Raw genomic sequence first — 25,884 nt, 5'->3', positions numbered from 1 at the left:
TCTGCAAAGGCGATATGCCAAGCACGAGCGACCTGTTTGGGACGTAGCGCGGCTTCTGGGAGATCTCGCGTCCAGCGATTGGAACCACGCGTGCGAGGGGCATGGTGTAGCCGCATTCCTGCTGCATCATGGCTTGATGTGACTCCGCCAAAAAATCAATCATGCGGCAATCTTCGGGGAATGCCTTAACATTGACGGTATAAATGGCACGCTCGCTCCCCTCGATGAACCCATTCCCGCTTTCCGAACTTTCCTTCTCGCCTTTCTTCTGTCCCTACTAGCTCCAGTTCACGTCATTGAATTCTGATATAACCCCACCATTCCATTCCTGAACGCCCTTCTCGGCCAGCAAACAACGTCGAACCGGGGGAATCCAATCAATCAATCCTTTAGCCTCTCTATCAACTGTCTTTTTCAAATCTACAAAGTCCACCATGACCGCCAATTCGACCACGAAGCAGCCCGTAGTCTGTGTCTTCTGCGGCGCCTCGGCCGGCGGCTCCCCCGTGCACCTCGAAGCCGCCCGCGCCCTCGCCCGCGTCCTCCATGCCCACAACATAAAGCTCGTCTACGGCGGCGGCACCGTAGGCCTCATGGGCGAAGTAGCGCGAACCCTCGTCTCTCTCTCCGGCCCCTCTGCCGTCCACGGCATCATCCCGCAACCCCTCGTCAAATACGAGCAGAAGCACGACCCGAACGACCCCACGGCGCACACAATCGACGAAGCCATCTACGGCAAGACAACACTGGTCAAGGACATGCACACCAGAAAGCAGATGATGGCCCGGGAGGTCATCGAGGGTGGCCCCGGTGGCGGCTTTGTCGCGCTGAGCGGCGGATACGGCACGCTGGAAGAGCTTATGGAAGTCACCACGTGGAACCAGCTGGGTATTCACAGCATGCCCGTCATTGTGTATAATGTGGACGGATACTGGGACGGACTGCTGACTTGGGTCAAGAACGCGGTTAGCTCTGGCTTCATCGCGCCGACGAATGCTGGCATTCTGGTAGAGGCGTTGGATGCAGCTGAAGTAATTACATGCTTGAAGGAGTATACGAACGCGGAAGGCAGGTTCAACTTGACCTGGGATTCAGGTTGATCAGGCTATGGCGGGCTTGCCGGCCACATAAAGTTTAACACATGCTGGTTTCCATACAGGTTCCGACCACACACGAAGAGGGATATGATAAGGGTCGAAGCGGCATGAGTCGGGGCTCAAATCCCCGCAAGCAAGCAATACCGCTGTGGCTCAAGATATCATCCCGTAGAGAAAGGTTTTGGTCGTCCATTAATCATGTCACAATAGATACTTTTTAGAGGACGGGAGTTTAGTGGCTATGTAGACTCATCACGAAATGAACAAGGAAGTCAAAAGTGTAATTCTGAAGTTGCCATTGCTTTTCATTGTAACGCCCACAGCCGGATGGGATGTCGAGGTTAGAACTTAGAAGATACTATCATAAATATACATGTGCAGGCCCAGTTATTCGAGGGATGTGAAAGAAGCCTAGGCTCCAAATCAGAGTCGCTGTCCCTTTATATCGTCCTCTACGCCATGCAATGCATTGGAGTTCGGAAAAAAATCAGTCTCCATGTTAGATATGCTCCAGAACAGCCTCCTAGGGAATTGGTAGAATAGGCGCAGATAAAACATCCCTGGTATCATGTTTTCGCTATGAGATCGGCCCCGGAGAGCCGAGAAGCATCAATGTGACGATGTAGGGTAAATGCCGATTGCGGCCGATGGCTAGCAATCCTACAGTGCGTCTGCCGTGGAGGAAAAACGTATGAAGTGGGTTGAGGCGTCGGTAAGCTTAGAATCCAGGCATACCGGGCAATTGGAAACCGAAGCCAGGAACCGCAGGCGGTACTGCTACGACGGGTTCAGGTCGTGGCGAGATATGACGGGGCTCATGGGTTGGAGGACGGTCTTGTCTACGGAACCGTCCGTTGTCGAACCCGCCACGGCCGCCAAAGCCTCCACGCCCACCGCGTCCAGCATCCGGTGGGACCCGTCGACTAATGGCTATAGATATGTTAGAGCATGCTTCACCTTCGCGAAGACAACGCACCTTTGGAAGATACTCCAGCGCCAATCTCGATATCAGGCTCTTCAATCACCATGCCTCCCTCAAGGGGCCGGCCTCCGGTGCCGCCATTCTCCGCTGTCAAGACCCACTTGCGATCGGCATCAGTAAGTCGAGAGATCGGTATCACGCTAACGCCGGTGTTGTAGTCGCTACAGTCCCTAGGACCAAAGCCGACGCCCCATCGAGTCTGCAGATATTAGCACCTGTCAGCCCCTCGCGTGTGCTCTACTCTTACCTGTCGGGCTTTTGCTAGAGTCGCAGCATCCTGAATGGCATCCATACCCTCCTTGGCGGAAACGGCGTCAGGGCGCGTCAACATTTTGACGAATGCATGCCGTTTGTCTTGGTTGACGATGCAAGTCTGAACTCTACCGAACCGGCTGAAGATACTTCGTATCTCATCTTCAGTTCCACCAGCGCCACCTACGAATAATGTGCGACTGAGAACCTTGATATGGTCACGGGGCATAGACTGATCCCAATCAATGAATTTCGACGAACTACCACGGTAGGCACTGCTAGCCGGGCTGGGCTGTCGTCGAGGGGGAGGGGGTGTACGCTGACGGTACTCATTACGATCATTACGACCACCACGGTTCCTACCGCGACCGCGGCCACGCTCGCCACGCTCATGACGGGTTACCATATTCCCTTCGGTAGCAGCATTGGGATCGTAAGTACCGTAAGTTGGGCTGTCGCGACGATGTGGAGGTGATCTACGAATGGGAGACCGGCGGCGGCGGTTGAAGTCAGGCGATCGGCTACGGTCCCGGAATCTACTGCCGTTCTGTTCATATCGATCTTGCTCGTTGCCATTCTGAGCCACGGGCGGTGCTTGCGATGCAGCTGGAGGTTGAGGTGGCGGAGGGGGAGCACCCCCGTTTTGTGCTGCATATAGGGCAGTCAGTGCTTGAAGTCCTTGGTCTGCTGGCATTGCGCCTGTAGTCATAGCCTGCAAAATTGCCGCTGCAAGGTCATTAAGTCCGCCAGGTGGGAGCTGTATTGCGGATTGTCCATTGGGCGCGACCGGCGGAGGCGGTGCAAATCCTGGAGGCGGGGGTGGGATCATGTTCTGCTGGAATGGAAGCGCTGGTGGCGCTGGAGGCATAGCGTTAGCTGGAACATTTTGCTGTCCGAAGCCCGCAAGCGCAGCAAGTAGAGCGCCCGCGTCTTGTGGAACTGACACTGGCGCTGGCGCGGGAGCTGTGCTCTGTAAATTAGTCTGCCCACCGAAGCCGGACGCAGCAGTAGAGACGTTCGGTGGACTACCGGGAGGTGTATATGTATCTGGGGGTACGCAGTCAGATGAAGCCCGAATGGGGAGCAAACCTGGAGAGCATGGTAGGCGAATCTTACTGTTCTTGGGGTTGTTTAGTTGCTGCTTAAAGCCGGCAAGCATTTCGGGCGGGAATGTTTGCCCACGCTCCCAGATATCGAGCAGCTTCGAGATCTTCTCCTTCTGGTTCTCCGGCGCAGACTGGACGAGATCGGTCATCAAGGCCGGCAACACATCGGCAATCTTCTGCACACCCGAAGCAAACGTGCCCGGTGCAGCGTTCTTGGAGACCGCCTGGCCTGCTTTTTTGGCCCGCTCCAACCACTGGCGGGATATCGAATCTACGACGTATAGCACTCCCAGCTTATGTGTGGCAGGGCTGTTCTTGAACTGCTGGACGATTTTCTGGACGACGGTCGCATCGGACTAGAAGGGAAAACCAGACACTTAGCGTGGACTCAATGGAAGGGCAATTGGCGACCGGAGAGCCGGCGTACCTGGACGTTCTCCATGCACTTGGCGGTGATGGCGTCAATCTTGGTCTTCGTGACTCCTGGCGGCTTCAGCGCCTGTAGTGACTGCAGAAGCGTCTCCAACTCCTCCATCGCTGCCATGATTAGGTTAGGTGCACCAGATCAGACTCGACGATAAAGCAAAGAAACTTTCCGCGGCTGGATGCAGTAGACAGAGAAGAGCGCGTGAGTGAGGGCGCTGAGATGGGCAACCGCGCCGGTTTGACTGGGTGGTACTCGACCTCTCTAGCTAGAACCGGTGTAGAATAGTCTAGGTGACACGGAGAGTGTAGTACGAAGGCGAACAGTTGACCGAGTTGAGTGCAGGAGCGCAGGCGGTCAATATTGACAGGATGGCGCTGTCCTCGAGCGAGCTGAGTGGGCGGCTGCTGTTTTACCTACAAGCGCGACCAAGGTGAAAGCGAGATGCGAGCTGTCACATGAAGCGGCGAAGGTCGCAGCGACAGAGAGTCAAAGAGCAGTTGAGTATGGATGGATGATGGAATGTCTAAAGCTGAGCAGCTGTGTTGGAGTGGTGTGTGGTGTGGTGAGGAGCTGGCGCAGGTGCTGTCGCAAAGATCCGGCAGGAGCGACACTTGGCGTCTTATGTAAGCGACGATCACGTGCGCATGACTCTACTTAGAAACAGTCCATGCGCGATTCCCTAGGGGCCTTTCTTGCAAGATCTTTTCACTGCGCCTTGGTAGAATATCAATGTTCTGTCCCATAATCATCGGCCCGCGGAGAGGTTGGAGATGCAATGTGACTTGAGGAGATATGAAGTACGCGAGGCCAATCTTGGACAGCTACTGGTAACTGTGTACTGTACATCGCCTCGGCAAAAGAAAATACCGCGCCAGCGCAATCTGTGGCGATGACGTGCCCAGCGCGAATAATCAATCTACACCGCGGATGCTGCGGCTAGTCTCCAACGCAGGTGCTCAGTGGAGCACTGCTCTGGTACCAAGAACGACATTAAGTTCTGATCGGCAAAAGTTTAAACGCAGAGGAGACGGAGCGACAAGGAGGCTCTGGAGCACCGATTGATGAGCCTTCTGCGGATTCACTGGGTGCGCGCCTGCGCAAGGGACGAGAAAGGGGTCCATGATTGGCACGCCGTACTACGGGGTGTCGTCGGCTTAGTGAGGAGAGCCAGAGTCGAGTTCCCCGAGAGTGTTGCGGCGAGCGAAGCGGGATCGCTGGGGCGTTGGCCCTTGGGAATGACGCCGCACTTCCGTAGGCTGGTCAATGCTCAAGACCGAGCATCGCAGCTCCCAATCCCGAGCACATAATAATTTTTTCCATCCCCTCTGCTCATCCATCCTTCTCCACACCCCCTTTGTTGCCCAATTCGACTCTCATCCCCAATGGCTTCCGCGCTGCGATTGAGCACGAGCGCCTTGCGCTCCACGCTCCCCTCCGCCGCGCCCTTGCGATCTGCTGCCGTCTTCAATGGCTTCCGCAGCTACTCAACGGGCAAGAGCCAGGTGCGGGACCTTCGTCAAACGCTTCGCAACCATCTCTGACAGCTTCAATCGCAGACACTAAAGGAGGCCTTCGCCGCGAAGCTCCCCGGTGAGATCGAGAAGATCAAGAAGCTCCGAAAGTACGCCCTCGCACGTCTACGGCCTCCGCTGCGCAGCATTGACATTACATCACAGAGAGCACGGCAACGATGTCATTGGCCAGGTCACTCTTGACCAGGTCTACGGCGGTGCTCGCGGGATCAAGTCGCTCGTCTGGGAGGTAGGCGAGCACCGCTCAGCTACCACATCGAAGATAAGCTTACAACCGCTAGGGCTCAGTCCTGGACTCTGAGGAGGGTATCCGATTCCGTGGAAAGACCGTACGTGGAGCTTCTCGAAGTGTGAATCAGGCGATATATTTACGTTGCGCAGATTCCCGAATGCCAGCAGGTCCTCCCCAAGGCCCCTGACGGCGCTGAGCCTCTCCCAGAAGGTACGACAATGTTTTGTCTCCGATTTGACCCCGTTAACAACCGCAGGTCTCTTCTGGCTTCTTCTGACGGGAGAAGTCCCCACCGAGCAGCAGGTCCGCGACCTGTCCGCGGACTGGGCAGCCCGTTCGGACGTCCCCAAGTTCGTTGAGGAGCTGATCGACCGCTGCCCCAATGACCTCCACCCGATGGCCCAGTTCTCGCTCGCCGTCACTGCTCTTGAGCACCAGTCGAACTTTGCTAAAGCGTACGCTAAGGGAATGCACAAATCCCAATACTGGGAGCACACTTTCGAGGATGCCATGAACCTTATCGCAAAGCTCCCGACTATCGCCGCTAAGATCTACCGCAACATTTACAAGGATGGCAGGGTCCCTGCTATCGAGAAGGACAAGGACTACTCCTACAACTTGGCCAATCAGCTCGGATTCGCTGAGAACAAGGACTTCGTCGAGCTGATGAGGTTGTACCTCACTATTCACACCGACCACGAAGGCGGCAACGTCAGCGCACATACTACCCATCTGGTTGGCAGCGCTCTCAGCTCTCCTTACCTGTCATTAGCTGCTGGTCTCAACGGTCTTGCTGGACCCCTTCACGGACTGTATGTTGCTGAAACTCATCATCTTGAGCTATTCTAACCCACTGTAGGGCTAACCAGGAGGTGCTCGTCTGGCTTCAGAGGATGAAGAAGACCATTGGCAACGACCTCAGCGACCAGGCCATCAAGGACTACCTATGGTCCACCCTCAAGGCCGGCCAGGTCGTTCCTGGATATGGCCATGCCGTGCTCCGCAAGACCGATCCTCGCTACGTCTCCCAGCGCGAATTCGCGCAGAAGCACTTGCCCGACGACCCCATGTTCAAGCTCGTCAGCCAGGTCTACAAGATTGCTCCTGGTGTCCTCACGGAGCACGGCAAGACCAAGAACCCCTACCCCAACGTCGACGCTCACTCCGGTGTTCTCCTGCAATACTATGGCCTCACTGAGCAGGGCTACTACACTGTCCTCTTCGGTGTCTCCCGCGCTCTTGGTGTGCTTCCTCAGCTCATCATCGACCGTGCCGTCGGCGCTCCCATCGAGAGGCCCAAGTCCTTCAGCACTGAGGCGTACGCTAAGCTGGTCGGTGCCACTTTGTAAGCTGATTACGCGGAGACGGGTAGCTGTAATAAAGCGATTGGAGTGGTGGCTCAAGGAAAGAGTTCATGTGTACCATCTAGACTAGGGAATGTAGGTATAGGGATCGGGCGCGTTTTGGTGTAGCATGCATCAAGCTTTCATTTGGTCTGTCTTTGTTGTAGTAGTACCATTTTAGTAGCGACTGGCGACCAATATCATGCCTGAAAAGTTCTCAACTGTTGCTCGGACTGTTTGCGCTACCTGAGAGGACGAGAATGAATAGCGCTGTTCATCCAGGCCACGGCAGGAAGAGACGGCCTGAAGGCCTTCAGTGCCTTTCACAAGGGCTCAATGGATACGGAAAGCCCTCCGGGGGAGTTCGAGCCCCCCTTTACAGAATCAAATCCGTTCGTCATAGTTGGCTGCTTATGTGCTTATGTTGCTTCGGCCTTTGCGCCACACTTTTGACCGCCACGGATGTCGTTCAGCTGCGCTCTTCCAAAAGCCGCGCTGCGATCAGAGTAATATTATGAAATAAGCATCAACTGCTAGACAACGCAAAGCCGAACCTGGGCCCCGTTAGCTACCTTTGCGGAGTACAATGTACATCTACCTATGTCCTAAGGTGCACAATCAGACGGCGTCTTCGGTTGCCGAACGCTCGGGATGGCTTGAAGGCGTAGAGTGTGGCTGGCCAGGGCTCAGGGCCGGCAGCAAGGGCTGGAAGAAAACTACTCGGGTCTTCTCCAATGTCCGATGGCGGTGAGGGCGCGATACCGGCAGTGCCTTTTCGAGGCTGACATGGCCTCGCGATGGGTGTGCCGCGGCTTGTTGAGCGTTGGCCGACGCCCAGGTCCCTTTGGGGAGCCGCTATCAGCACCAACAAAGTCGCCGTCGGCGGGTGCTCATTGTTGAGCAGGGCGTGCAACCGCACCCTGGAAACAAGGACAGCACTGTGATGTAGTCTAGTCCCCTTTATCGTCGCGCGCATTGCTTCTTTGCGAGAGAAAAAAGTAATATCGCGAAGCCGCACAGTGAGCGCTGCAAGTCGCGCTTTCCGAGCGTCGTAAGGCTTGGCATCATCAATCAACAGCTCGGTCGCCCAAAAGCCCGGGCCTCTCGCAGCTCTCATTCCGCTAGGCTCAGCTCCGAACTTTTCTACTCCCCCCATTCCACATCGTTTTCTGCATCTCCTACCTTCTCTCTTACCCCCGCAACCGTCCCAGCGAAAGACGCGCCCTCCTGCCTCGGTCCGGCCCCCTATCGACAGCACAACCCAGAGATGAGCACGCCCGCAGCACAGGTCGCCGGCGTGCCTGCCGTACCGGAAAAGAAGCCAGTAAAACCTTCAAATTTACTGCGTAAGTGGGACCTCTATCGCCTTGTACAATGCGAATTGAAGCTAATCTGGGTGGTTTGGAACAGTGGGTGCTGGGTTGAACATGTTCGAGTAAGCGTCTACGACGGAGGCAAACGCGAAAACAGACACTGATGAGGAGACCTACAGAGTCACCACCTTGGGGCAACCCCTCGAAGTACGTATTCCTGTCTACGTACCCTCCGAACCCCCTCGCTGACTCTGTCCTTGTAGGTGACGAAGACGACAATGGCGGCGAATAGGTCCGACGGCTTTGCCGGGGCTATAGGGCGCATCTGGAGCCGCGGTGGTGTTCTTGGATGTGAGTTTTGCCTTATCCTGAGCTCCTGGCGTCTGGCTGTCCTAGCTGGGCGCATCGCCGCAGCCCTAGGAGCGCTCCCAGCGCAAGCCCGGATTGGAGCTAAAACGAGTCTTCTACAGTCTACCAGGGTCTCATTCCGTGGGCCTGGATCGAAGCCTCCACCAAGGGCGCTGTCCTCCTGTTCGTCGCTTCCGAAGCCGAATACCACGCTCGAGTTTTCGGCGCCCCCAATTTCGTAGCTGGCATCACGGGCGGCATGGTTGGTGGTCTTGCGCAGGCCTATGCTACCATGGGCTTCTGTACCTGCATGAAGACAGTCGAGATCACAAAACACAAGGTCGCGGCGGCGGGCATGAAGCCTCCGGGCACTATAGAGACATTCATGGACATCTGGCGTAGGGAGGGCATTCGCGGTATCAACCGGGGAGTGAACGCTGTTGCCGTCCGCCAGGTCACGAACTGGGGATCGCGGTTCGGCCTCTCACGTGTTGCGGAGACTGGCATCAGAAAGGTCACCGGAAAGGAGCAGGGTGAGAAGCTGGGCGTTATGGAGAAGATTCTCGCGTCTGCGCTCGGTGGCGGCTTGAGTGCTTGGAACCAGCCTATCGAGGTCATCCGTGTCGAGATGCAGTCGAAAACCGTCGATCCGAACCGTCCGAAGAACTTGACCGTGGGCAAGGCGGCGAAGTACATCTATTCGAACAATGGGTTGAAGGGTCTGTACCGTGGCGTTACTCCTAGAATCGGTCTTGGCGTTTGGCAGACGATTTGCATGGTTGCTTTGGGAGATGTGTACGTGCTCTTATATCTTCGTTCTCTAAGAGGAGCGTCTGCTAACGATGTAATAGTGCCAAGGAAGCAGTCGAGAAGCTTACTGGCGACAAGGTTACGGCTAAGCACTAGACGGCGTTGGTTGGTATATGATGGGTTCTTATCGGGTCGGCTACTGTGTGAAATGGATTGTAATATGGGCTTCCGTAAGGTTCTTGACATTTTCTAGGTGGTCTGATTCCGGCATGATTACTGCTGCGTAGACTTGCCTCCGCTAGCGCCCGCAGAATTGCGGGCCTTGGAGACCACCCAATTCTTTCTTGATAGATTAGTCGAACGCTCGAAAGGCTAGAAATCACTGTTTGAAGGGAGACATCTGATTCCTCTGCCTGGCGTGCTAAGAAGACGCGTGATCCTATGTATGTGGCTGTGAACATACTGAGCGCCAACGACGAAGTGATGTGGCTATTAGAATGGCTGCACAGTATGCATTAGCATATGCTCGCCAGTGCAGCCGTAAGGACCCCGACATTGGAAATTCGTGCAGTAAATTCTCCTTAAACGCCAGTCCCTTTGCGGTTGGTCCGTGCTCAGCCTTATAGCGATTGCTCAACGTCACGCACCACTCATCAACCTTCAACAAGTCAAGCCTGCTTGCCACAACACCCTCACACCACCATCATAAGGATGAGGGACCCAACATGTTCAAGCCTATTTCCTGTGTTCAGACGAACGTGCAGGTCGGATATCGGCGGGTGAGTTTCCTCGACTTTGCTGTTGCTCTCTCCCAGCATTGTTTGCTCTACGTTTACACGTGTTTTGGCTTCACGCGAAAGGGAATGGTTGGAGTTTACCCCAAGTCCCGGCAGTCTCCAGGCTGAGTAGTCCCCTATTGTAGAGTGGAGTTGCACGATGCTTCAGAAATGATCCCCAGAACGCCTCCTAAAGCGGCAAGCCGAGACCTAGGCTGACCAGCTATAGTTCCCCGACCCTCACTTTCAACCGTTGATCAAAGCCTGGAGATGTGAGCTTACGGCTTTATCTCATGTCTTCAACCTCTATTTTGTCGCCTGCATCGACACTATCCAAGTTTATCAGCCAAGTTTTCCCAATCAGAGCATCTCGGCAGAGGCTGATTTAGTTCTGCACCCGCCCGTTTCTTCTCCTGATCTCGAATCCGGCATCGACCCGGCTGATCCCCATTCCATCACACGACTTCATGTTGATTTTCTAGGCCGAGAGGAGATCCTTTTAGCAACGTGTGACGATGGCGATGTTATCGGATATCGCGTACCCGAAATCCATCGCGCGATCGGATGTCGACGGCACTCTTCGGACGGCGAAGACGAACCGGCTGATGAAGGCCGAGTTCGAGTGTTTCTGCATCGTAACGTTGGCGGCAGCGCATGGGGATTAGCCATTCATCGAGAGGCGCGTCTGATAGCGATCAGCGCAAACACACATTCAGTGACAGTGCTCGCATATGCACTGGCAAGCACATCAGCATCCGACTCTGACGACTCTCTCAATACGGAGAGCGCTTTCACATCCAGCGAGGAAGAAGGGGACTTTCCGCATCCTCGAAGGCGCGATCATGTCATCACCCTTACCGCTCAAACCAACATTCCTGCAGTGTCTTTCGATAACAGCGGCTTGGACCCATCCGGAAGATGGCTCTATAGCAGTTCGATAGACGGTGCGAATCACCTTTGGGACCTCCACCAGCCAGATGTGCCTGCGAGGATACTTGAATTAGGCCATTGCGTAAGCGTCAAGGATCCAACCACAGTCCCCACACCATGCAGATGTCGGAACAGAGAATCAGTACCCCACGCCGCTTGGGCCGCTCTGTTCATAGACCCGCGGTCTTGCCACCAGTGCACTTCGTTCAAGGAGGCATTAGGACCAGGTTTCGGGCCTGATGGGCCGACCCAAATTGCTCCTTGCTTTTGGGACAACACTGAACTCAAACCCCGGTTTACGACGAGGCAGAGCGGCCCTTTTCCTGGTTTTCTGGGTCAAAACGATGACTCATCTAGCGATGGCTCAGACGACATGCCTCTATCCGATACAGAAGAGGAGGAGGAGGAGGAGGAGGAAGAGGATCAGGCACATGCGACCGCTCAACTGACGGGTCAACTGTTACATCAACCGTCGCCCGAGAGCGCTTCAGGAACGCACGAGGCGGAAGACGTCCCTGGTTCAAACAACGAACATGCGCAGGGTGGCGAGGGCGAGACACACCCTCCACCCGATGAGCCCCTTTTTGTACCTGAAGTTCCCGCTCCTCCCCATGTAGTCTTAGCTACGTGGCTCAATGACGACAACGAAGGCGAAGACGGAGACGACGAATCTGATGATATGTCCCAACTTTCCGACGCACCCGATGATCTACTACAACTTATCGAAGCCGAAACTGCGGCAGGACTGCCGCCCCTTCCTAGACCAACGCCAACCGCACCTATCAAATTACCATATTGCGAACTGTCCACATCTGAGAGCTTTAGGGACCAGGTAAGTACAAAGCCGTCTTCTCCCCAAAGTCACCCCTGGAAGCCTCCGGCAGATGAAAATCAACACATGCTAGTTTTGCCTCTATCGAATGCCGGAGGCTTCTAAACAATAGGCCAGACCTGGATATTGTTAGAATGCCTCGCGCTTGCTTCGAGGGCAGTTGCGAATATGTGGCCCATTCATTTGAATGACGGTGCTTCTTTTACTTTGAATATAGCTGACATCCAATAGCCTCAGCCACCCAAGCCCTGCGTAATTGTTACCAAGGAAGAAATCTACCTCTTCCAGCGACCCTTCGACTCCGCCGGCGATCTCTCAGATCCAATCATGACAATGCGGAACCCTCTATACCCGCCAGAGGAGCTAGAGCGCGGAGCGCCCCCAGCAGCCTCTTACCATCGCTACTGCTATGTGACGCAAGTCCCAGAGCTCGGTATTCTGATCCTTGCTACTCCCGCCGGTCGCGCCGGAATCTTCAGCTTGACAAAAGCGACGGAAGGCCTTCAGCGGCCACTATACGGCTTCCGATTGGATCATATACTGCCCTTTGTGCGCCGCGATGGGAAGAACGTCATCGAGGATTCATGGGGAAGGAGGCTGGTCGGTGTAGCGGTTGGGCCTGTGCAAGGTATGCTCGACCCGTCAGATAGCGACGGGGATGGGAGCGGGACAGAAGGGAGGAATAGGGGCGCGAGGAGATGGCGGCTGATGCTGATGTATCATGATCACACTGTGTATAGTTATGAGCTTGGGAAGTACAGGGAGGATGGGTCGGCCGATCTGGGCGATCTGGTGGTGTAGGCGTTGATAAGGCTACGGCGGATGGTCAGAGTATCTCAATCACAGTATATGGGTACGATCATTTGGATCTTGGGGACTAAACTAGCGTTCACAATCTGGTCCTACTTCGAGGATGGACTATAAAGCTTTCATGTGTATAATGCCGAGTGAGTACAACAGCCCCCACCAATCAAACCAACACCCACCCCGTCCGCAGTCCCCTACAATCCCGCCTCCAACAGATGATCCAACTTAACAGCCCCCTTCCTCGACTCCTGCCTCCAATCCGTCCTCGCCTCACCAGCCCCCAACCTCCACCAGCACCGCCACACCTCATCCGCAACCCACAATCTCATATTGGCACTCCACCCGCTGTACCGGCGATACTGCACAAACGGCTCGCGGTACACACTCCACGCCTCCGCAAGATCCGGCAGCTTCGTCTCCGGGTGCACGACCAACGTTACGCGCGTTGCGTGCCAGAACGCCATCGACAGCCAGACGGGCAGCTGCACGGCCCACTTGCGATCGGTGGCGTGGACGTGCAGCGCGATGTGGGCGATGCGGCGGGTGCCGCTTGCGTAGAAGAGGGTGAGGAAGTGCATTTGGCGCGCCATGAGGGAGGCGTGGGGGCAGGGGCACGGCGGCGGGGAGGGCAGGTGCGCGGGCCAGAGGATTGGCGTCTGGCGGCCGATGGTGCAGAGGCATGGTTCCACGGTGCCGGCTTGCTCGGCGCAGTAGCAGCGCGCTGCTGGGTGCCGGGGGTGATAGTCCTCGGGGCGCGGCTTGGTGTCTAGGAAGAGCGTGTATACGCCGGGGTTGAAGAACAGGACCATTGGGGGACTTAGTTCGAGGAAGGTGATGGTTTGGATTTTGTAGAATTTGCGGGACTCGCTGCGGGACTCGCGGTTTACGCGCGTCAGGACTGGGGATGGTTCCTTGGCCATGTAGGGAGAATGGGGGATTTGGCGGATGGTTGGGGGGCGCAGCGTGGATGTCGCGTCGAAGGCTTCGTGCCAGATCATGAGGCGGAGCTCGCTGGGGAGGGCGGAGAAGCAGGTGAAAGCGCGCTCTGGGTCGATATTGCTGGGGCTGCAGGCCTTCGGTCGTGGATGGAGTCTCCAGACAAGGCGCCGTGTGGGGGGTTCTGAAAGAGTTGTACGGGGCTCAAGTAGCACTGGCCAGCTGCTGTCGTCCGCGAGGTTGTCGACAGAGGCTTTTGACTGGGCGGTCTGCTCCAGCGTGGTGGATTGCTGAGCAGGTCTGCGCTGCCACTCGACGGTGGACTTATCTGCCCACGGGATTATGCGGATCTTCTCGTCGATATGCTGCTGAGAAGCCATGGCGAAGGTCGGTTCAGAGAATATGTAAAGCGTGAAGTGCTTTTGAATGCTGTTCTCGAAAGAACAGTGGACTGAGCGATGGAGATTAGAGAAGAGAAAGACGAAAGATGAAAAAGAAATACTTGCACGGTTCTTATATATGTGGTACCCTAGGCAGAATTTTCTCAGAGCAGAAACTTTTGGAGGACTTTTTGTTGATGGACCATGGGATGCAGTGTTGCCGTGGAGGTTCGGTTCGGGGTTCCAATCTTGTTCAGCAGGCGGCGCAAGTCAGTGTCAAAACGTGTCGCGCAGCAAACCACGCCCAACGGTGCACCACGCGAACGAAGAGGTTCCCACTCATCCAAAACTAGAACGGTTGATACCCCCTCCCGAAGTGCTGCAGGCTTTAAAGCGTTCGCGGTGGCGACCGTGTTGGCCGAAGCAAAATCCTGGGGAATCGCCTCTGAATATATTTCCTTCAATCAAAGCCGTGACCTGCACTCTTAGGCATCATGGCTAAGTAGCCATTTTGATTTTTCCTAAAATAAAAAACACCTGCGTGGTAGTCCATGGTTCGTCGTGAGCGCTACCTAGGTAATTCTAGGCGCGAAACGAATTGACAGTTTGGTAAGGGAAAACGGTAGGCCGCGTACCAAGTGAGCATGACCGAGATAGGCTTCTATAGCTCTTGAACTCCAGCGTTTAAACAGTGCATATCTTTCTAGACCTCGGGGAAGAATGCCACACGTTGCGCCTTCAAATGTAGGGGCATTCCTAGTCGCAGTGAACGCGGTACTCCAATGAGTAGGACAGCCCTGGTGAGAGCACCCTGCGGCGGAGTCCGAAGGTCGATGTCCTGGGCCATTAGTGAGAATACCGCCAATACTTGCCATTCCCACGATGGTGTTGGGAATCCGGGTGAGGAACGACAGGCACCACCGCGCTTCCTCGCCCACTGCCTAGCTCCCCCGAAAACGGCAAAGCTCGTCCACGTGCCGCGCGCTAGGGCCATTGCAGCTCCAACATAAAAGCTCGCCGCTCCCACGCCCCCTTCTCTCCTCTCATACTTACCTTGCTGGGGTCGGATCGATCAAGAATGATCTCGACCAAGCATTATCGCCTCCATTGCACAGCGGGGAGTGGTGGTGCTTTGAGTCTCGTTCGCGGGCCTCACTGGCGTAATTTTTGCTGCTCTGCCGGTTTCTTCTTTTCATTGATGACATTGCTGCTGGCGATGCGTTGAGGAAGAGAGATGATGTCTGCGTTTGGGTTTAAGGGTTTGGGAACGCATGCCGTCGTGCCTCGTCTTGTTGTGGAGCTCGAGGATGAGGAGTGGAAGCCCACACTACGTCGAGAGGTCATTATTAGCTGGCCTAGAAATCTCTGTTCAGCTAAGCTGATGCCAAATGGGGAATCTGCATCCGTCTACCTAGGTAGGCTATCCTGGAGGCCTTCAGCGACTTTTACTCCGACAAGTCCATCTTGCGTTATCCGCCGAAGACCTCCAGGCCAGACTATGCAGACTCCAGAATGAGGAATGCGTCCAGAACAAGCTGCACCTCGTGGACGCTCTCCTACACCTATCAACGGCCGATTTGTCACCCTGTCAGGTAGACATGCCCGTGATGCTATACATACGGTGGGTCTTCTACTTAGGTTATTATCCATTTGTGAGCGGTAACGTACCGTACAAGTGCCTCTTGTCTCATTGGCCGTGGGCGGGCGTCGTCTGAAGCAAGCCGCGGCGCTGAGAACTGCACGCCAGTCGTGTTGCCATAGCATGATGCTCATGTCCTGCCACCTCGGTCTCGTGAATCCAAATAGAGCCGGAGGTATCACCACCTATCTCTCATCCAGCTTTCCCTCTGCCTCCCCAGCACTTGTGGACCCCGCATGAGCCTGACCCTCAGCATCTTCCAAATCCTCAGCGCCCTCCAATGTGCCATCTTCCTGCTCACTCTCCTTGGCACCAGCAAGCCGCCTATACTTCCTCCGCTTCTTCTTATCGGCCGACGCCTTCTTCCTGCTCTTCGCCCTCGCCTTAACAGCCGTCCGACTATCCTCCCCAAGCTCCAGCTCCTCAATGCGATCCTGAAGCAACCTTCTCGCCGTCTTCCTGTTTATGCTCCGACTCCGCGTGTCCTGACATTTGACCACAATGCCCGTGGGGAGATGCTTGAGCTGCACGGCCGAAGACGTCTTGTTGATTTTCTGGCCGCCCGGCCCGCTGCCCTTGAGGAAGTTTTCTTCAATCTCGGATTCGGGGATTACGCGCCGCGGCGGCAGCTGTTTCGCAGCGGAAATTGGGGTCGTGGAGAAGGGACGGGCGACAGTGCGGAGGACGGCGGCGGAGGAGCGGGCGCGTGGGAGCCGGAGGATGGACGGGAGGAGAGGCATTGATGTCGAATCAAGGTTGCGGCGGGTATAGACGGGGGCATCACGATAGCATGACGCATGGAAGTTTCTGTGCAGCCTTCGATATAATCGCCAGGGCTGCGCCGTTATGCCGCTGATCCGAATCCAGCTCCAGGGCCCCTTTTCGCACCGAATTCGTGGTTTCTTCGGAGCGGGCATCAATAAGGCACTAGGATCCGGAGCGGCCAAAATTTTCCCGGCGGCGGCCCAGCCAGCTCCCTTCGCCTTGCGAACGAACGTGCCGTCGTACTACCACACCCAGCCCGCGCTCAACCTCGCTCTCAAACGACGTTGGGGATCCGGGTGCCCAAACCTTCCCCGCCCTCCGGATCGCCGACGACGCGCCGTAAATTGTCCGGAAGAATTGCGCCGCAGCATGCTCGACTCGGCCTCGGTATCGACCGTCATCCTCCTCGCTGCAGCTTCCGCCCTCCTCCTTGCCGCAATGCTCTACCCGTCCTCGCTGCTGCGCTGGTTACAGCGGAAGCGGTACCAGTACGAAGTCACATTCTCGCTGTACATGCTCACGCCGACCGAGAAGTTCATCTTCAGTGCGTTTACCCCGTTCGAATCGCACAGCACGCGACTTCCGCCCTCAAGCTTGACACGACATACAAATTGCTAACGAACGACCGCTAGACTCCATCCTCTTCCTCCTCCTCTCGCTCCTCATAATAGCCGCCTCCCTCTACCTCCCCGAGCACCTCTTCCTCATCGCAAACCGCATGTTCTACTACTTCTCGGGCGACGAAGAAACGCTCGGCCCCGCTGCCAACAAGGCCGGCCAGCAAATCGTCACCTCGTCCTTCGCAACAGCCGCGTCGCACCTCGGCAAGGAGCCCCTACACCAAGGGCCGCTGGCCGGCCAAGGCAGAGGCTACATGGAGCCGTAGTAAATCCCCCCTTTCCCATATCCGGCTGTACCTGCGTCGAGATTGCGTCTGTGGAACGTGTTCGTCTCCGGAACTATGGAAGTGCTGCGATTGCGCGCGGTATATAGCGTGTTAATGTTGCCGATGTGGTGAGGCGAGCGAGGGTTAGGAGCTGGCATAAGGTGGTAGTTGCCTGCTTTTCTGTTTCGCTTGGGAAAATGCGTGGCTGGGATACCCGTCTCCTTGTGATTGATAGCATGGACCGCCGTTATAATAGTTGCATGGGCGGTGTTGGGTTGTACTTGAGGCGACGGACGGGCCGTCCCACCTTAGAGCGCTTTGCTAGGTCACTCTACTACTTAATCTTAATGTATTTACCTACGTCAATTGCTGCACATCAGCTCCAAAGGGGCCGTTTTGTTCGTTGCGTTGGGCACTCCCATCGCCCCTCCTCGATGGGCTCCATGTCTCTTCTGGGTTGTTGTTGTGTGGTTTCCCCTTTGGGCAGGCAGCACCCCATCACTGCGGTTCAATGGATTGATTGAGGCGTGAAACAGGCCTCTTGTTATTACGTACCACTCTATTTGGAATGACACACTGAAGCGACCCGGATCCATTTCCTCGGAGTGGCAGATCGGCATAAAACAAAGGATCAGGGGGGATGGGATGGGACGGCAGGTCGTGCGCTGAGACGACAGTCGATGCGACCGAGCCAGTACCGAAGGGAAGCACGATAGGAGTGAGAGAACATTGAAGGTCGCTGGGAGATCAGCACAGGGCTTGACATAGAACACGTTTACTCTTATAGACAGCGGCGTGGGAAATTTCTTATCATACAACGGCCGAAATGTACATGTGTCCCCGTAGTATCCTACATCATACCGGACTAAACATTGACAACCAAAGGAACGAATTACAGCAAGCTGTAGATAGCAAGTGAGACCCTAATCCACGTATCCTACACCAAACACACCATTTTGACGGACCGGCATCGACCGTCTGCAGAACCCTGGGCTCGCCTCGATAATTCCCTTCCGCTGTGCTGCATGACCCCTCCGTCGTTACGGCGACGCAACGGCGAGGTATCCCAACGGTCGTTTATTTTCCAAACATGACGCGGACTGCATTCGCAAGGGCAGCTGGAGTGTAGTCGTTCGCGGTAACCAATGCCGGGAAGTCTCTGACGGCAGCTTCGTGACTCGACTTCGAGGGGCCGTTGCTAACGAGGAGCAAGACCACGGGTACGCTGGGAAGCGCCTTGTTTTCCTCCGCCTTCTTCACAACGTCTCGTGCGAATCTGACTTGCTGCTCGAAGGCTTGTGGGTTGTGCATGGTGACGTTCTCGGTCGAACATATTACGATTATGATGGCCCCGCTCGCGGGGAGGAAGTCGGTGTGAGTTTGTGTCATCCCGTGGTCTAGACGGTATGGGACGTGGCGCACTTGTCTGGGGAGGGATCTCCCCAGAGGCTCGAAAGGATCCATGTTCTTTGCCAGGTCCGTGGACGGCGGGTGAGGAACGAAAGGGGTGAAAAGAGTGATAATTTCGGCTTCGTTGAGGGATCGAAGCCGGCTGAGGCTCTCCGCAGGACATCTCACGAAAGTCGCGCCGCCCGCAGTGGAGGCGCTCTGAAGAAGTGCAGTAAGGTTCGACACTCCAGGGGATGGCGAGGCCATCTTGCGAGTGTGTGCCGAGTGAGGCTTTGGAAATTTCAACGAGGTTCTGACTTTGCGCTCGCCCATTCTGGTAGCGGGACCTGACGTCTTTTCAGAGATGACCGTAGTGGACTGACTGATTATGTCATAAGCAGCCTCGATGGGCGACGTTCCAAAGAAAACAGGTGATAGTGAGGGTGGAGCGGATCCAGTTTCGGTATCGACGCCCTTTTTGTCCAATGCGGTGGCAGGGATGGATCTGGACGAGTTTTTTTCTACATTTGCTTCCGGATTTTCGGATAGTATCGAAGATTGGCCGTTGATTTGAGGCGGGAAGGCTGGACTGCTGCCTCAACGGGCTTCCCGTCAACGACGACCGAGCCGAATGTGGTATCGCCACCAGAAGGATGAAGCAGTATGACAAAATAAAGTGTTTCGAATACAGCCAACAAGAGAGGACAAACAGTCCACCACCCAGAGATATCAGCCTTAATCCATGGAGTTGTTGGGCAAAGTTTGATGTATTAAGTGCTGGCGGATCGCAAACTGGACCGTGGCCTTGTTGATGGTTCCTGCGATTATCTTTCGATCTGGGACGTTTAATATAAGGAAGAACCTTCCAAAATATAATGCCAATAATATCGGAGGTGATCTTAATGGTGCTACGGCATGAGAGAGAAGGAAAGGTAGTACGAGATCTTGGGCACATATGTTTCCATTCGCTGATAAAAAAGCAAGGACGGCAAGCAAGGACAGGTCGGTCAGTGGAGGCAGGCGGCTGCAAGGCAATGCCTCCAAAAGGCCCGAAACTACAGCTGACACACGGCATAATGCCTCAGTGCGGCGCGGTTACGCAAAAAGGTATCCGAGTCTAGCGGATAGATAGCCGTGTGATGGAGGAGGTTGTTGGGTAGCAAGTGTACCTAGGTATCTCTCGCGAGAAGGACAGGGGCAAGCCCGGCCATAGTGGCAACTCTGGTGCTTCACATGCCAAAGGTGGCTCCGAGCAGTGGAATATGGGACAGACTGATAAATGTGGAAAGCTTACATGTTGGTGTGATGGAAGGAGCATGGCCATCCTCCTGACCGAGGGTACACCCTCTTGGCCGGACGCGCAACGGGACGAGAAGCCACGCCGCCATGCTGTGGGCCGAAAAACCAGACCAGTAGTGTTAAAGCAGGCAGCCAGTAACCGGGGAAGGAAGCTGGTGCAAAGGATTCGCCATATGTAAGGTATCGTCAATATGTATGGCGCGCGGGGGTTGTTGACGATTCGAGCCGACTCTGCAGCAACGTTGCAAGTTGATCGCTGGCTTACGAGGCGAATGGGCCACTCAGGGCGCCGCAAGGGCGCGCGAGCCGAGAGACTATCAATCGATGCTTGCTGTGTAACATGGTCATCCAGGCGGGCGATGGCAGCTGGCGGCGGAAGACGAGAGCTGGAAATGGCGCCCAGTGACCAAGGGCATATGCGGGTGACTGCTGCAGCGAGATTGAGTGCAGCAATTGGGCGCATACGAGCGAACCGCGGGTGGGAGACGAAGCGCTGTGCGCCCGCCGCGCCTACACGCCGCCGCGCCCGGCGGCGATGGAGTGCGGCAAGAGCTGTGGTTGAGGTGACATTGAAGGGCAGCAGTGCGAGCTGGCTGCGATGAGGTTGGGACGGCGACACAGAACGTGGGTCGAGGCAGCTGAGGCGTGGGCGAATCCGGGGTGCGTGCTGACCTAATCGCCCCAATGCGGCTAGCGCGCCTCCGATGTACATAGTAGCCCTGGAGGCATGGCATACGCGATCCGACTACACCGTCCAGCGCGCCCGCTTGCCTCCTTTCGCCGCTGACCGCTGTCTTACTGCGTGCATGGAGGAAGGGTAACGTGATCCATCGTGCTCGACGCCCGCCGCTCATGGATTTGGAAGGCGAGCGGCCCGCGGTCCTGCACGACGCGCTCGAGTCGCTGGAGCGAGGTTAGTATGCCCTCGTATCACTCATGCGGCTGCTTACGACCGGTCCAGCGTCTAGAACGCCGGCGAAGCAGAGAGCGTCGAAAGTGTCAGCCGTCGTCGATGCCATTTGCCGCCATGCGTTCGACAAAGGGCTCGACGAGGACTCTCTGCGAACCGTGGTACAGATCGCCTCGCGGAAGACGGAACTGGACCAGACGAGTGTAACCACGCTCGTCAAGAACCTCTATCCCGCCCAGCGCGTACCCGCAGACGTCGTGGTCACTGTCGTGAGCGGACTCGGCCAAGGCAAAGGCAAGCCTTCGCCTGGCTCCCAAAACGGCCTCGTCAAGTGGCTTACCATCGTCCACGAGATCATCGATGACCCCAATGTATTGCCTCGCCTGTACGGCGTGCTATTTGGGATGCTGGATATGATCAGTATCAGGTGCGCATCGCCGAAGTCCGAAGCCAATATCGGTGTATGCTCAGTCTACTAGGACATCTCTATGCCATCTGCTCTCACTCATTACTCGCCGGAAGCATGTGAAGCCGTTCAGGATACAGCAGCTGTAAGCTTCCTCATGCGTCCGGCGATCATGTCTTCGACACGGCTACTGACATGATCGCAGGCTGGAGCTCTCCCGCAGTCTTGGTAACGAGCCGGCCCTCCAAGGTCTTCTCCGCATCTACAAGGATTACTATCCGGACATCATTCTCGGAAGCACTTCCACGAGCCGCAACTCCTTTCCTCCGGTTAGTCCTTTCTTGATGCTCGCATAGTTGCTCGCGTAACACGTTACCGTCGCACCGATTCAAACCGACGACTAACTTCACAGCTACCCGACCCCGAGTGGCGGACTAGACTTCTAGTTATACAGCAACGGAGCGTTGCAGCGAATGAAGACGGCACTCAGCAACACAATGGGTTCAAGGTTCTAAGAAAAGGACCGAAGAGGGGCAGAATCTCGGCAATCCCAGACGTGCATACCTATCATACGAATGAGGTAAGTAGGACATAGCAATCTCGGGCTATCAGCATCCACTCACGGGAGGCTGCAGACATCCGTTACCCTTGAAGGGATCGACAACGTGGAGGACTTTGTGGAGAAGCTCGACAGGATAGAGCCGCCGGGCCAGCTGATCTCGTTCCTCACCGATCCGCTTCTCCAAAAATACGTCGACCTGAAGTCTTCGCCGATCACATCGAGACGCATCGAGCTATGGCTTTCAACCTGCCTAGAGGAGCAATATGAGGCAGTGAAGGCAGGAACGCCAGATCCTCTGTATCTTTCGGAGATTCTCAGTGGACTACTCAGGCACGCACAGTATACGAAGGTAAGCTACCCCGCGAGGTGGCTACTAAGAACTGAACTGACTTTTTTTAGAGCCTTTCACCGGTCGTGCAGGCGTTCCTCAAGGAGTACCTGCTCGTTTGGGACGGCCTGCAAGACATCGACGCGATCCTCGGCCTCCTTTCCTGCATCCAGATTCAACCGTTCCAAGATGCATATGCATCCTACCTGAGCGCCGCAGAACGAGCCGTTACGGGGCAACATCCTGAGTGCTATGACCAGCTTCTACGTTTCTACACCGACCTGCTTCGACAATGGATGAACCAAGCCTCCCCCCAACCACGCAGACCAGGTCCCGCAACCGCGACCCCCGATCAGCGTGCCCTCCACGATCTAGCCTCGCACGTCTCCTCGCTATCGACTTCCCTCCTCCTCTCCCTACCATTCAGCTCAGGGGGCTCCAACATAACATCGTCCATCCTCACTTTCTACGAACTCCTTTCCACCTCTTCAGCGCCGTACCGCATCCCCATCGTTCTCCCTCCCATGTCCCTCATCTACACGCTCGCCCTCTCCCCCTCCGCAACAACCCTCTCCCGCGTCTGCGGCATGATCGGCGCCTACAAGACTGCTTTCAACAAACACCCAGGGCCAATCAGGCACTTCTACCCCCAAGAAATAGTCGACGCGATCAACTGCTGCCTCCGCGACATCTACAACCTGCTCTGGATCTCGCGTGCCCTTGTCGCCTCCAAAGACGCAGAGGGAAAAGACAAAGCATCCGGCGTTTTCTGCGACCCGGCGCTTCGAGAGGCACTCAACACCTATCTCGGAGACATCGACCGCGAATACGCAATCCAGACTGCCTTTGGCCTTTCGAACAACCCCATGCTGGCGGCCTCATCTGCTGCTGTATGGAGGCAGCTCGAAGCAGTGGAGATTGACGCCCGGGGATACGATAGGTCGTCGATTAACTGGCACAAGGGCCCTGTTTCGCAGCGCTCGCTGGATGTGCTGAGGCGGAACGGCGGGGTGGACGTCGATTGGGAGCTTTATCGTGTACATGTGTTGCAGTGGCTGGAGGAGAGGGGCTGCGCCGGGCTTAAGGAGTTTATGTTTGCTTCGTCAGATGCGCTGAAGAAGAAGTACGGTGCGTAGGAGGGGCGTCGCGGCATTCTGGCTCCTAGGTCGAAGTCTAGCGGCTGCTGACAAGGATGGAATGCGGATTGTGCTTTGTTATAGTTGGCTGCAAGGTTCCATCGAGTCTTTGTTGGATAGGTAAAGACATCATCCTGGGCTCTATAATTCAAATCCGGTCTTGACGTATACACATAGAGTGTAGTCACGAAGTAGCGGTCACTCCTGCAGAGGAAGCAGCCTCGGTGTCCATGACCACCGACCCATACAAGTTAACACGGAAGGACGATGAGGTTAGAACCGTAGTAAACCATAAATTGCAATCATTTCCCCTCCAGAGAGATAGATCCCAGACATTGTACACATAACGCCATTGCCATGCCATGCTAAGCCGCCTCCTCCATCGTCATATTCACCAATCTCCTCGCACTCTACGCCCCAATCGCCTGCGGATTCCAAAACACCATCTTCGGATCAACCTGCTTCTTCAACGACGCTAGCTCCGCATACAACTCCGCTCCATAGTACAGCTCGTGCGCAGTGGCAGCATCATAGCTCGGATCCACATAGTTCAAGTACGCGCCAAATTGCGTGTACGGCTGCGCCCCGATGATAACGTCGTTGAGCCCGTTGATGAAGTCGATGCTCGCGGCCGTCTCGCCGTAGTTCTGCAGCACCCACAACGAGTCGCGATCGTTGTAGGCGGCGAAGGAGGTGTCTTTGTTGTTGATTTGAGAGCCCGGGCCGCCGTAGAGGTTGATTATTACGAAGTAGGAAGCTGAGGTGCCCTTCTTGATGTAGTCATAGAACGCGCCCAGGGCGTTTTTGCTCAGGCCGTCTCGCTCGGGCACGGTGATGGATTTGGCGAAGAAGTTGTCGTGCTCGTCATAGCCGGTGAGCGGTTCTTTGATGGTATCCTTGTCCGAAAGGAGTGTCAGGTAGCCGATCCAGTCGTAAGACTTGACGATGACGGTTCCGGGAGTGGGCAGGGTGCGGAGGAACTCGGGCTTAATTTTGGTATTGAACTCATTGACGGTGCCGAAGAAAGTGCCACTGAGGCTGTACGCGCCCACGCCATCGAGATAGATGCCAAACGAAATGCGGCTGTCGACGACCGAAGCATTCGTGGCGAAATCCTGGACGTGCAGGAACGTGTTCACGAATTTAGTCTTGCTGCCGTACAGCGCGGTACCCCATTGGAAGGAGAAATAGGTAATGGCCTTGGGCGCCTCGTGCGTTTGGAGGTAAAAGTTAGTGACGATGCCGAAGGAATCAGCGGCTCCGCGGACGGCCCAGAAGATGGTAGGGTACTGAGACGCAGTAGCGTTCACTAGTGTGCCGTTGGCGAGGACTACTTCAGCGCCGACGATGTGGTCGAGAGCAAGACCCCAGTTGCGAGACGTGTGGCCGTAGCCGCCGTGGGTGAAGTGGCCTCCAATGCCGACACCGGGGCAGGTACCATGAGAGAGACCGCGCTGTCCTTGGTCCCAGATCCCCTGCGCTAGGTTTCCGAGACGCACGCCTCCGCCAACCTTGACGATGTTGGTGGACTTGTCCAGCTTGATGTTCTGCATAGGCTGGAGGTCAATCACTGCGGCATGTTAGTGATTCTCCCTCACTCACTGGAATGCGGACTTACTCATCGACCCATCCTGGCCACCACTGCTGAACGAAGCATACGAGTGACCCCCAGACTTGGCCTGCACCTTGACGCCGAACTGGGCAGCGCAGACAACGGCGTCCTGGACATTCTGGTTTGTCTCAGGCAGGACGATAACGACGGGCTTGTAGGGAAGTCGAGTGTTGAACGGCTCAGCCAGATCTGCGTAGTCCGGTGAGTTGATCCAGCGGGTAGGCACGCTCTTGCTGTTCAAGCAGTCCGACAGAGTAGCTGCAGCACGCTCTACAGCTGGGCCCGCGGAAACCAGGGACGCGGCAAGGAAGCCGGTGGCGAGGAGGGAGACGGTGGACTTCATGTTGATTGTGAACTCTGACAGGAGGGGGCGGGACCGAAAGCAGGGAAGTGTTGAGTGCCGCAGCCTGGATCTAGGACTCGGGGAGAGAGGAGAGAAGAGAGAGGAGGAGGAGGAGAGAGAACAGCTGGCGGTCGTATGGCCTTATGGAACCTCGCTTATTACGAGAGCCACGGTGAAGGTAAGATTAAGACAGCAGTTCCAGGTTCCCCTCCCTAGGTAACCAAACGCTCCGATCACGTGGGGTGAGGGTGCAGGAGGGCGTACAGACGGCGTAATGCGGCTTTCTGACAGGCGAATAGACGGAAGGAGCAGAGTAGAGGCAGACCTTGGTATCTCCAGGAAGGAAGGAACGAAGCGCCCGCGTTGAGAGCTCGCTCCCCAAGACTAGAAATTAAACAAAAGGGGACAGGCTGTAGATAGAGCGTGAGGACAGAAAAGAGAAGCGTGAAATGCAGACAGATGCGTAGGAGAGAGATGAATCCGAAGATGGCTCTTGAAAAGACGGGGCAAGATCAACATTTAAGTGCGTCCCAGCCAACCCGTACCTGCATCAATCAAGCTTACCA

The 25,884-nt window shown here is 55.8% G+C and overlaps 14 protein-coding genes across 14 annotated transcripts; 7 read left to right on the top strand and 7 right to left on the bottom strand.

The window, feature by feature from the left end:
- The first annotated feature begins 123 nt into the window (after nt 1–123).
- Nucleotides 124–1,379, top strand: BU26DRAFT_523753 (lysine decarboxylase-like protein-like protein). Its single transcript, XM_033830126.1, has one exon. It carries the CDS (start codon nt 435–437, stop codon nt 1,098–1,100), a length of 666 nt encoding a protein of 221 aa, XP_033678453.1. The 5' UTR covers nt 124–434; the 3' UTR covers nt 1,101–1,379.
- On the bottom strand, nt 1,379–4,432 carry BU26DRAFT_523752 (uncharacterized protein). The gene is made up of 5 exons (XM_033830125.1): nt 3,865–4,432; nt 3,448–3,793; nt 2,327–3,378; nt 2,074–2,278; nt 1,379–2,027 (listed from the first exon to the last, which is right to left on the bottom strand). The coding sequence occupies exons 1-5, from the start codon at nt 3,979–3,981 to the stop codon at nt 1,816–1,818; spliced, it is 1,932 nt and encodes a 643-aa protein (XP_033678452.1). The 5' UTR covers nt 3,982–4,432; the 3' UTR covers nt 1,379–1,815.
- Nucleotides 4,433–5,215: 783 nt separating this feature from the next.
- Nucleotides 5,216–7,360, top strand: BU26DRAFT_523751 (putative citrate synthase). The gene is made up of 7 exons (XM_033830124.1): nt 5,216–5,366; nt 5,421–5,485; nt 5,541–5,625; nt 5,678–5,725; nt 5,778–5,838; nt 5,885–6,440; nt 6,488–7,360. Exons 1-7 carry the CDS (start codon nt 5,247–5,249, stop codon nt 6,975–6,977), a joined length of 1,425 nt encoding a protein of 474 aa, XP_033678451.1. The 5' UTR covers nt 5,216–5,246; the 3' UTR covers nt 6,978–7,360.
- BU26DRAFT_117855 (uncharacterized protein) lies at nt 7,105–7,601 on the top strand. Its single transcript, XM_033819481.1, has one exon. It carries the CDS (start codon nt 7,232–7,234, stop codon nt 7,487–7,489), a length of 258 nt encoding a protein of 85 aa, XP_033678450.1. The 5' UTR covers nt 7,105–7,231; the 3' UTR covers nt 7,490–7,601.
- BU26DRAFT_117927 (uncharacterized protein) lies at nt 7,530–8,459 on the bottom strand. Its single transcript, XM_033819482.1, has one exon. The coding sequence runs from the start codon at nt 8,125–8,127 to the stop codon at nt 7,570–7,572; it is 558 nt and encodes a 185-aa protein (XP_033678449.1). The 5' UTR covers nt 8,128–8,459; the 3' UTR covers nt 7,530–7,569.
- Nucleotides 7,897–9,585, top strand: BU26DRAFT_466084 (mitochondrial carrier). The gene is made up of 6 exons (XM_033825214.1): nt 7,897–8,317; nt 8,382–8,406; nt 8,464–8,491; nt 8,548–8,635; nt 8,755–9,427; nt 9,484–9,585. The coding sequence occupies exons 1-6, from the start codon at nt 8,239–8,241 to the stop codon at nt 9,536–9,538; spliced, it is 948 nt and encodes a 315-aa protein (XP_033678448.1). The 5' UTR covers nt 7,897–8,238; the 3' UTR covers nt 9,539–9,585.
- A 494-nt stretch (nt 9,586–10,079) lies between these two features.
- Nucleotides 10,080–12,836, top strand: BU26DRAFT_523748 (uncharacterized protein). Its single transcript, XM_033830123.1, has 3 exons — nt 10,080–10,161; nt 10,388–11,920; nt 12,152–12,836. The coding sequence occupies exons 1-3, from the start codon at nt 10,108–10,110 to the stop codon at nt 12,719–12,721; spliced, it is 2,157 nt and encodes a 718-aa protein (XP_033678447.1). The 5' UTR covers nt 10,080–10,107; the 3' UTR covers nt 12,722–12,836.
- On the bottom strand, nt 12,822–14,448 carry BU26DRAFT_117827 (uncharacterized protein). Its single transcript, XM_033819480.1, has 2 exons — nt 14,170–14,448; nt 12,822–14,114 (listed from the first exon to the last, which is right to left on the bottom strand). The coding sequence occupies exon 2, from the start codon at nt 14,041–14,043 to the stop codon at nt 12,922–12,924; it is 1,122 nt and encodes a 373-aa protein (XP_033678446.1). The 5' UTR covers nt 14,044–14,114; nt 14,170–14,448; the 3' UTR covers nt 12,822–12,921.
- Nucleotides 14,449–15,900: 1,452 nt separating this feature from the next.
- Nucleotides 15,901–16,356, bottom strand: BU26DRAFT_405220 (uncharacterized protein; the record flags this gene model as incomplete). Its single annotated transcript, XM_033822850.1, has 1 exon — nt 15,901–16,356. A coding segment is annotated over one exon (456 nt), but the record flags the coding sequence as incomplete, so codon positions are not given.
- A 460-nt stretch (nt 16,357–16,816) lies between these two features.
- BU26DRAFT_509950 (uncharacterized protein) lies at nt 16,817–17,333 on the top strand (the record flags this gene model as incomplete). The annotated part of the gene is made up of 2 exons (XM_033827184.1): nt 16,817–16,991; nt 17,080–17,333. The coding sequence occupies 2 exons, from the start codon at nt 16,817–16,819 to the stop codon at nt 17,331–17,333; spliced, it is 429 nt and encodes a 142-aa protein (XP_033678444.1).
- A 1,077-nt stretch (nt 17,334–18,410) lies between these two features.
- BU26DRAFT_437131 (uncharacterized protein) lies at nt 18,411–18,989 on the bottom strand (the record flags this gene model as incomplete). The annotated part of the gene is made up of 1 exon (XM_033824216.1): nt 18,411–18,989. One exon carries the CDS (start codon nt 18,987–18,989, stop codon nt 18,411–18,413), a length of 579 nt encoding a protein of 192 aa, XP_033678443.1.
- A 20-nt stretch (nt 18,990–19,009) lies between these two features.
- Nucleotides 19,010–20,004, bottom strand: BU26DRAFT_117732 (uncharacterized protein). The gene has a single exon (XM_033819479.1). It carries the CDS (start codon nt 19,795–19,797, stop codon nt 19,114–19,116), a length of 684 nt encoding a protein of 227 aa, XP_033678442.1. The 5' UTR covers nt 19,798–20,004; the 3' UTR covers nt 19,010–19,113.
- A 773-nt stretch (nt 20,005–20,777) lies between these two features.
- BU26DRAFT_117687 (Mis6-domain-containing protein) lies at nt 20,778–23,568 on the top strand. Its single transcript, XM_033819475.1, has 7 exons — nt 20,778–20,934; nt 20,983–21,358; nt 21,411–21,482; nt 21,543–21,666; nt 21,750–21,917; nt 21,973–22,248; nt 22,299–23,568. The coding sequence occupies exons 1-7, from the start codon at nt 20,874–20,876 to the stop codon at nt 23,361–23,363; spliced, it is 2,142 nt and encodes a 713-aa protein (XP_033678441.1). The 5' UTR covers nt 20,778–20,873; the 3' UTR covers nt 23,364–23,568.
- Nucleotides 23,569–25,547, bottom strand: BU26DRAFT_117693 (Glucooligosaccharide oxidase). Its single transcript, XM_033819476.1, has 2 exons — nt 24,982–25,547; nt 23,569–24,933 (listed from the first exon to the last, which is right to left on the bottom strand). The coding sequence occupies exons 1-2, from the start codon at nt 25,316–25,318 to the stop codon at nt 23,774–23,776; spliced, it is 1,497 nt and encodes a 498-aa protein (XP_033678440.1). The 5' UTR covers nt 25,319–25,547; the 3' UTR covers nt 23,569–23,773.
- Between the last annotated feature and the right edge of the window lie 337 nt (nt 25,548–25,884).

Source organism: Trematosphaeria pertusa (genome assembly GCF_010094035.1).
Source record: "Trematosphaeria pertusa strain CBS 122368 unplaced genomic scaffold BU26scaffold_17, whole genome shotgun sequence".
In the NCBI taxonomy this organism is placed as follows: domain Eukaryota; kingdom Fungi; phylum Ascomycota; class Dothideomycetes; order Pleosporales; family Trematosphaeriaceae; genus Trematosphaeria; species Trematosphaeria pertusa.
Note: the sequence above shows the minus strand (reverse complement) of the source record. Positions and strands in the feature narration are given on the sequence as shown.

Excerpts from the sequence above, each read along its gene's own strand:
- BU26DRAFT_523753 (XM_033830126.1), top strand. The coding sequence starts at position 435 with ATGACCGCCAATTCGACCACGAAGCAGCCCGTAGTCTGTGTCTTCTGC.
- BU26DRAFT_117927 (XM_033819482.1), bottom strand. The coding sequence starts at position 8,127 with ATGGGGGGAGTAGAAAAGTTCGGAGCTGAGCCTAGCGGAATGAGAGCT.
- BU26DRAFT_523748 (XM_033830123.1), top strand. The coding sequence starts at position 10,108 with ATGTTCAAGCCTATTTCCTGTGTTCAGACGAACGTGCAGGTCGGATAT. Across the intron at positions 10,162-10,387 it reads TGCAGGTCGGATATCGGCGG|TTCCCCGACCCTCACTTTCA; the intron begins GTGAGTTTCCTC and ends GACCAGCTATAG. Across the intron at positions 11,921-12,151 it reads CTGAGAGCTTTAGGGACCAG|CCTCAGCCACCCAAGCCCTG; the intron begins GTAAGTACAAAG and ends GACATCCAATAG.
- BU26DRAFT_117827 (XM_033819480.1), bottom strand. The coding sequence starts at position 14,043 with ATGGCTTCTCAGCAGCATATCGACGAGAAGATCCGCATAATCCCGTGG.
- BU26DRAFT_117693 (XM_033819476.1), bottom strand. The coding sequence starts at position 25,318 with ATGAAGTCCACCGTCTCCCTCCTCGCCACCGGCTTCCTTGCCGCGTCC. Across the intron at positions 24,934-24,981 it reads TGGCCAGGATGGGTCGATGA|TGATTGACCTCCAGCCTATG; the intron begins GTAAGTCCGCAT and ends AACATGCCGCAG.
- BU26DRAFT_117855 (XM_033819481.1), top strand. The coding sequence starts at position 7,232 with ATGAATAGCGCTGTTCATCCAGGCCACGGCAGGAAGAGACGGCCTGAA.
- BU26DRAFT_523752 (XM_033830125.1), bottom strand. The coding sequence starts at position 3,981 with ATGGCAGCGATGGAGGAGTTGGAGACGCTTCTGCAGTCACTACAGGCG. Across the intron at positions 3,794-3,864 it reads AGTGCATGGAGAACGTCCAG|TCCGATGCGACCGTCGTCCA; the intron begins GTACGCCGGCTC and ends TTTCCCTTCTAG. Across the intron at positions 2,279-2,326 it reads CTCTAGCAAAAGCCCGACAG|ACTCGATGGGGCGTCGGCTT; the intron begins GTAAGAGTAGAG and ends TAATATCTGCAG.
- BU26DRAFT_466084 (XM_033825214.1), top strand. The coding sequence starts at position 8,239 with ATGAGCACGCCCGCAGCACAGGTCGCCGGCGTGCCTGCCGTACCGGAA. Across the intron at positions 8,407-8,463 it reads GCTGGGTTGAACATGTTCGA|AGTCACCACCTTGGGGCAAC; the intron begins GTAAGCGTCTAC and ends GGAGACCTACAG. Across the intron at positions 9,428-9,483 it reads ATGGTTGCTTTGGGAGATGT|TGCCAAGGAAGCAGTCGAGA; the intron begins GTACGTGCTCTT and ends ACGATGTAATAG.
- BU26DRAFT_523751 (XM_033830124.1), top strand. The coding sequence starts at position 5,247 with ATGGCTTCCGCGCTGCGATTGAGCACGAGCGCCTTGCGCTCCACGCTC. Across the intron at positions 5,367-5,420 it reads ACTCAACGGGCAAGAGCCAG|ACACTAAAGGAGGCCTTCGC; the intron begins GTGCGGGACCTT and ends CTTCAATCGCAG. Across the intron at positions 5,726-5,777 it reads TCCGATTCCGTGGAAAGACC|ATTCCCGAATGCCAGCAGGT; the intron begins GTACGTGGAGCT and ends TACGTTGCGCAG.
- BU26DRAFT_117687 (XM_033819475.1), top strand. The coding sequence starts at position 20,874 with ATGGATTTGGAAGGCGAGCGGCCCGCGGTCCTGCACGACGCGCTCGAG. Across the intron at positions 21,359-21,410 it reads CTGGATATGATCAGTATCAG|GACATCTCTATGCCATCTGC; the intron begins GTGCGCATCGCC and ends TCAGTCTACTAG. Across the intron at positions 21,667-21,749 it reads GCCGCAACTCCTTTCCTCCG|CTACCCGACCCCGAGTGGCG; the intron begins GTTAGTCCTTTC and ends CTAACTTCACAG.
- BU26DRAFT_117732 (XM_033819479.1), bottom strand. The coding sequence starts at position 19,797 with ATGCCGTGTGTCAGCTGTAGTTTCGGGCCTTTTGGAGGCATTGCCTTG.